Source organism: Salmo salar, unplaced genomic scaffold, assembly GCF_905237065.1.
Source record: "Salmo salar unplaced genomic scaffold, Ssal_v3.1, whole genome shotgun sequence".
Taxonomy (NCBI): Eukaryota; Metazoa; Chordata; class Actinopteri; order Salmoniformes; family Salmonidae; genus Salmo; species Salmo salar.
The window spans coordinates 1,506-10,000 of NW_025548235.1; the positions used below are offsets into that span (position 1 = coordinate 1,506).

Here is an 8,495-nt window from a genome sequence, read left to right on the forward strand (position 1 = left end):
CTGCTGAACCTGGTTTAACCCTCTCCAGTCTAATGTAGATTACTGCTGAACCTGGTTTAACCCTCTCCTCTCCAGTCTAATGCAGATTACTGCTGAACCTGGTTTAACCCTCTCCTCTCCAGTCTAATGTAGATTACTGCTGAACCTGGTTTAACCCTCTCCCAGTCTAATGTAGATTACTGCTGAACCTGGTTTAACCCTCTCCTCTCCAGTCTAATGTAGATTACTGCTGAACCTGGTTTAACCCTCTCCTCTCCAGTCTAATGTAGATTACTGCTGAACCTGGTTTTAACCTGGTTTTAACCTGGTTTAATTCCTTGTTAACCTGGTTTACCCCTCTCCTCTCCAGTACATTGCTCCCCGGACCACTTCAGCTGTTCCAGCGGTCAGTGTGTGGGGAAACATCAGATGTGTGATCACTCTACAGACTGCTCTGACAACTCGGACGAGATGGGCTGCTGTAAGTCTACAGATCTGATCCTAGGCCAGTTTCTCTCATGAGGAAGAGGGAGTTTATCTATAGTTTGTCTGAATGACAGATCTGATCCTAGGCCAGTTTCTCTATAGTTTGTCTGAATGACAGATCTGATCCTAGGCCAGTTTCTCTATAGTTTGTCTGAATGACAGATCTGATCCTAGGCCAGTTTCTCTATAGTTTGTCTGAATGATGGGATGAATAATTTGTTCCAACTATAACGGCCTTAAAGGTAATATTTTACCTGCTGGATCTCTCAGCTCAACATGGAATAATGTAATTCTAGTAACACCCCTCCTCCCCTCTCCCCCCCTCCCCTCCTCCCCTCCTCCTCTGCCCCCCCCCTCCTCCCCTCCTCCTCTCCTCTCCCCCCTCCTCTCCTCTCCCCCTCCCTCCTCCCCTCCTCCTCTGCCCCCCTCCTCCCCTCCTCCCCTCTGCCCCCCTCCTCCTCCGCCCCCTCCTCCCCTCCTCTGCCCCCCTCCCCTCCTCTGCCCCCCCTCCTCCTCCTCTGCCCCCCTCCCCTCCCCCCCAGACCCGACTGAAGAGCCGTCCTCCCAGCCCACCAACACCATCGGCTCCATTGTGGGCGTTGTCATGGCGCTGTTTGTGGTGGGCGCGGTCTACTTGGTGTGCCAGCGAGTTCTCTGTCCCCAGATGAAGGACGACCGGGAGACGGTAACCAACGACCCCTCTGTTTCCCTGGGTTACGGCCCCTCTGTTTCCCTGGGTTACGGCCCTCACCCTGCCTCTCTGTCCGGGTCTCTGCCAGGTAGGACCACACACACACACACCACACACACACCAAACACACCACACACACAATATTACCATCTATGGCTACAATACTGATGGATCAGCTCCTAGAGAGAGATATTACCATCTATGGCTACAATACTGATGGATCAGCTCCTAGAGAGAGATATTACCATCTATGGCTACAATACTGATGGATCAGCTCCTAGAGAGAGATATTACCATCTATGGCTACAATACTGATGATGGATCAGCTCCTAGAGAGAGATATTACCATCTATGGCTACAATACTGATGATGGATCAGCTCCTAGAGAGAGATATTACCATCTATGGCTACAATACTGATGGATCAGCTCCTAGAGAGAGATATTACCATCTATGGCTACAATACTGATGATGGATCAGCTCCTAGAGAGAGATATTACCATCTATGGCTACAATACTGATGGATCAGCTCCTAGAGAGATATTACCATCTATGGCTACAATACTGATGGATCAGCTCCTAGAGAGAGATATTACCATCTATGGCTACAATACTGATGATGGATCAGCTCCTAGAGAGAGATATTACCATCTATGGCTACAATACTGATGGATCAGCTCCTAGAGAGAGATATTACCATCTATGGCTACAATACTGATGATGGATCAGCTCCTAGAGAGATATTACCATCTATGGCTACAATACTGATGGATCAGCTCCTAGAGAGAGATATTACCATCTATGGCTACAATACTGATGATGGATCAGCTCCTAGAGAGATATTACCATCTATGGCTACAATACTGATGATGGATCAGCTCCTAGAGAGAGATATTACCATCTATGGCTACAATACTGATGGATCAGCTCCTAGAGAGATATATTACCATCTATGGCTACAATACTGATGATGGATCAGCTCCTAGAGAGAGATATTACCATCTATGGCTACAATACTGATGATGGATCAGCTCCTAGAGAGATATTACCATCTATGGCTACAATACTGATGATGGATCAGCTCCTAGAGAGATATTACCATCTATGGCTACAATACTGATGATGGATCAGCTCCTAGAGAGAGATATTACCATCTATGGCTACAATACTGATGATGGATCAGCTCCTAGAGAGAGATATTACCATCTATGGCTACAATACTGATGATGGATCAGCTCCTAGAGAGAGATATTACCATCTATGGCTACAATACTGATGGATCAGCTCCTAGAGAGATATATTACCATCTATGGCTACAATACTGATGATGGATCAGCTCCTAGAGAGATATATTACCATCTATGGCTACAATACTGATGATGGATCAGCTCCTAGAGAGATATATTACCATCTATGGCTACAATACTGATGATGGATCAGCTCCTAGAGAGAGATATTACCATCTATGGCTACAATACTGATGATGGATCAGCTCCTAGAGCGATATTACCATCTATGGCTACAATACTGATGATGGATCAGCTCCTAGAGAGAGATATTACCATCTATGGCTACAATACTGATGATGGATCAGCTCCTAGAGAGATATTACCATCTATGGCTACAATACTGATGATGGATCAGCTCCTAGAGAGAGATATTACCATCTATGGCTACAATACTGATGATGGATCAGCTCCTAGAGAGATATTACCATCTATGGCTACAATACTGATGATGGATCAGCTCCTAGAGAGAGATATTACCATCTATGGCTGCAATACTGATGATGGATCAGCTCCTAGAGAGATATTACCATCTATGGCTACAATACTGATGGATCAGCTCCTAGAGAGAGATATTACCATCTATGGCTACAATACTGATGATGGATCAGCTCCTAGAGAGAGATATTACCATCTATGGCTACAATACTGATGATGGATCAGCTCCTAGAGAGATATTACCATCTATGGCTACAATACTGATGATGGATCAGCTCCTAGAGAGAGATATTACCATCTATGGCTACAATACTGATGATGGATCAGCTCCTAGAGAGATATATTACCATCTATGGCTACAATACTGATGGATCAGCTCCTAGAGAGAGATATTACCATCTATGGCTACAATACTGATGATGGATCAGCTCCTAGAGAGATATATTACCATCTATGGCTACAATACTGATGGATCAGCTCCTAGAGAGAGATATTACCATGTATGGCTACAATACTGATGATGGATCAGCTCCTAGAGAGAGATATTACCATCTATGGCTACAATACTGATGATGGATCAGCTCCTAGAGAGAGATATTACCATCTATGGCTACAATACTGATGATGGATCAGCTCCTAGAGAGATATTACCATCTATGGCTACAATACTGATGATGGATCAGCTCCTAGAGAGAGATATTACCATCTATGGCTACAATACTGATGGATCAGCTCCTAGAGAGATATTACCATCTATGGCTACAATACTGATGATGGATCAGCTCCTAGAGAGAGATATTACCATCTATGGCTACAATACTGATGATGGATCAGCTCCTAGAGAGAGATATTACCATCTATGGCTACAATACTGATGGATCAGCTCCTAGAGAGAGATATTACCATCTATGGCTACAATACTGATGATGGATCAGCTCCTAGAGAGAGATATTACCATCTATGGCTACAATACTGATGATGGATCAGCTCCTAGAGAGAGATATTACCATCTATGGCTACAATACTGATGATGGATCAGCTCCTAGAGAGATATATTACCATCTATGGCTACAATACTGATGATGGATCAGCTCCTAGAGAGAGATATTACCATCTATGGCTACAATACTGATGGATCAGCTCCTAGAGAGAGATATTACCATCTATGGCTACAATACTGATGATGGATCAGCTCCTAGAGAGAGATATTACCATCTATGGCTACAATACTGATGATGGATCAGCTCCTAGAGAGATATAACCATCTATGGCTACAATACTGATGATGGATCAGCTCCTAGAGAGATATTACCATCTATGGCTACAATACTGATGGATCAGCTCCTAGAGAGAGATATTACCATCTATGGCTACAATACTGATGATGGATCAGCTCCTAGAGAGAGATATTACCATCTATGGCTACAATACTGATGATGGATCAGCTCCTAGAGAGAGATATTACCATCTATGGCTACAATACTGATGGATCAGCTCCTAGAGAGAGATATTACCATCTATGGCTACAATACTGATGATGGATCAGCTCTTAGAGAGAGATTACCATCTATGGCTACAATACTGATGATGGATCAGCTCCTAGAGAGAGATTACCATCTATGGCTACAATACTGATGATGGATCAGCTCCTAGAGAGAGATATTACCATCGATGGCTACAATACTGATGGATCAGCTCCTAGAGAGAGATATTACCATCTATGGCTACAATACTGATGATGGATCAGCTCCTAGAGAGATATATTACCATCTATGGCTACAATACTGATGGATCAGCTCCTAGAGAGATATATTACCATCTATGGCTACAATACTGATGATGGATCAGCTCCTAGAGAGAGATATTACCATCTATGGCTACAATACTGATGATGGATCAGCTCCTAGAGAGATATTACCATCTATGGCTACAATACTGATGATGGATCAGCTCCTAGAGAGAGATATTACCATCTATGGCTACAATACTGATGGATCAGCTCCTAGAGAGAGATATTACCATCTATGGCTACAATACTGATGATGGATCAGCTCCTAGAGAGAGATATTACCATCTATGGCTACAATACTGATGGATCAGCTCCTAGAGAGAGATATTACCATCTATGGCTACAATACTGATGATGGATCAGCTCCTAGAGAGAGATATTACCATCTATGGCTACAATACTGATGGATCAGCTCCTAGAGAGATATTACCATCTATGGCTACAATACTGATGATGGATCAGCTCCTAGAGAGAGATATTACCATCTATGGCTACAATACTGATGATGGATCAGCTCCTAGAGAGAGATATTACCATCTATGGCTACAATACTGATGATGGATCAGCTCCTAGAGAGAGATATTACCATCTATGGCTACAATACTGATGGATCAGCTCCTAGAGAGATATTACCATCTATGGCTACAATACTGATGATGGATCAGCTCCTAGAGAGATATATTACCATCTATGGCTACAATACTGATGATGGATCAGCTCCTAGAGAGAGATATTACCATCTATGGCTACAATACTGATGATGGATCAGCTCCTAGAGAGAGATATTACCATCTATGGCTACAATACTGATGATGGATCAGCTCCTAGAGAGAGATATTACCATCTATGGCTACAATACTGATGGATCAGCTCCTAGAGAGAGATATTACCATCTATGGCTACAATACTGATGATGGATCAGCTCCTAGAGAGAGATATTACCATCTATGGCTACAATACTGATGATGGATCAGCTCCTAGAGAGAGATATTACCATCTATGGCTACAATACTGATGATGGATCAGCTCCTAGAGAGATATTACCATCTATGGCTACAATACTGATGATGGATCAGCTCCTAGAGAGAGATATTACCATCTATGGCTACAATACTGATGATGGATCAGCTCCTAGAGAGAGATATTACCATCTATGGCTACAATACTGATGATGGATCAGCTCCTAGAGAGAGATATTACCATCTATGGCTACAATACTGATGATGGATCAGCTCCTAGAGAGAGATATTACCATCTATGGCTACAATACTGATGATGGATCAGCTCCTAGAGAGATATTACCATCTATGGCTACAATACTGATGATGGATCAGCTCCTAGAGAGAGATATATTACCATCTATGGCTACAATACTGATGGATCAGCTCCTAGAGAGATATTACCATCTATGGCTACAATACTGATGGATCAGCTCCTAGAGAGAGATATTACCATCTATGGCTACAATACTGATGATGGATCAGCTCCTAGAGAGATATTACCATCTATGGCTACAATACTGATGATGGATCAGCTCCTAGAGAGAGAGATTACCATCTATGGCTACAATACTGATGGATCAGCTCCTAGAGAGAGATATTACCATCTATGGCTACAATACTGATGATGGATCAGCTCCTAGAGAGATATATTACCATCTATGGCTACAATACTGATGATGGATCAGCTCCTAGAGAGAGATATTACCATCTATGGCTACAATACTGATGATGGATCAGCTCCTAGAGAGAGATATTACCATCTATGGCTACAATACTGATGATGGATCAGCTCCTAGAGAGAGATATTACCATCTATGGCTACAATACTGATGGATCAGCTCCTAGAGAGAGATATTACCATCTATGGCTACAATACTGATGGATCAGCTCCTAGAGAGAGATATTACCATCTATGGCTACAATACTGATGATGGATCAGCTCCTAGAGAGATATTACCATCTATGGCTACAATACTGATGGATCAGCTCCTAGAGAGAGATATTACCATCTATGGCTACAATACTGATGATGGATCAGCTCCTAGAGAGATATTACCATCTATGGCTACAATACTGATGATGGATCAGCTCCTAGAGAGAGATATTACCATCTATGGCTACAATACTGATGATGGATCAGCTCCTAGAGAGATATTACCATCTATGGCTACAATACTGATGATGGATCAGCTCCTAGAGAGAGATATTACCATCTATGGCTACAATACTGATGATGGATCAGCTCCTAGAGAGATATTACCATCTATGGCTACAATACTGATGGATCAGCTCCTAGAGAGAGATATTACCATCTATGGCTACAATACTGATGGATCAGCTCCTAGAGAGATATATTACCATCTATGGCTACAATACTGATGATGGATCAGCTCCTAGAGAGAGATATTACCATCTATGGCTACAATACTGATGGATCAGCTCCTAGAGAGAGATATTACCATCTATGGCTACAATACTGATGGATCAGCTCCTAGAGAGATATTACCATCTATGGCTACAATACTGATGTGTTATTGACTTTGTGTTGTTGACTCCTCCTACTTTGTGTTGTCTTCAGGTATGTCCAGGGGAAAGTCTGTGATTGGTTCGTTGAGCATCATGGGCGGGTCCAGCGGCCCTCCGTACGACCGCGCCCACGTGACCGGAGCTTCCTCCTCAAGCTCCTCCTCCACCAAGGGCACGTACTTCCCCCCGGTACGACACACACGCACACACACACACGCACACCTTACACACACACACACACACACACACACACCTTACACACCACACACCACACACACACACACCTTACACACACACACCTTACACACACACACACACCTTACACACACACACACACACACACACACACCTTACACACACACACCTTACACACACACACCTTACACACACACACACACCTTACACACACACACACACACACACACACACACACACACACACACACACACACACACCTTACACACACACACACACACACCTTACACACACACACCTTACACACACACACACACACCTTAACACACACACACACACACACACACACACCTTACACACACACACACCTTACACACACACACCTTACACACACACACACCTTACAGCGGTCTAAGTTACTGCATCTCAGTGCTTGAGGCGTCACTACAGACCCTGGTTCAAATCCAGGCTGTTTCGCATCCGGCTGTGATTGGGAGTCCCATAGAGCGGGGCACAATTGGCCCAGCGTCGTCTGGGTTTGGCCGTCATTGTAAATAATAATTTGTTCTTAACTGACTTGCCTGGTTAAATAAAGGTAAAATGTGTGTTTCATAGCCAGGTACCCCTCAACCCTCCCACTTAGCCTACTGCGTTTCATAGCCAGGTACCCCTCAACCCTCCCACTTAGCCTACTGCGTTTCATAGCCAGGTACCCCTCAACCCTCCCACTTAGCCTACTGCGTTTCATAGCCAGGTACCCCTCAACCCTCCCACTTAGCCTACTGCGTTTCATAGCCAGGTACCCCTCAACCCTCCCACTTAGCCTACTGCGTTTCATAGCCAGGACCCCTCAACCCTCCCACTTAGCCTACTGCGTACCCCTGGGTGCTGGGTGGGTGCTGGGTGGGTGGGTGCTGGGTGGGTGCTGGGTGGGTGGGTTGGTGCTGGGTGGGTGCTGGGTGGGTGGGTGGGTGCTGGGTGGGTGCTGGCTGGGTGGGTGGGTGCTGGTCTCCCGGTCGCGGCCGGCGTGGCGCAACGTTTTGGAACATCTCACTGTAAAGTTTACACCTGTTATATTTGGAGCATGGGACGAATAACAATTTG

General features: G+C 44.3%; 1 protein-coding gene across 1 annotated transcript in view; it reads left to right on the forward strand.

Annotated features, from left to right (window-relative positions):
• The first annotated feature begins 314 nt into the window (after positions 1-314).
• Positions 315-8,495, forward strand: part of LOC106594827 (low-density lipoprotein receptor-related protein 6) — an 11,348-nt gene continuing 3,167 nt past the window's right edge. Inside the window, exons 1-3 of the mRNA XM_045712068.1 lie at positions 315-460; positions 1,008-1,244; positions 7,249-7,385. Of these exons, the coding sequence (XP_045568024.1) occupies positions 409-460; positions 1,008-1,244; positions 7,249-7,385 (426 nt within the window). The 5' untranslated portion in view covers positions 315-408. The remainder of the gene's footprint in view (positions 461-1,007; positions 1,245-7,248; positions 7,386-8,495) is intronic.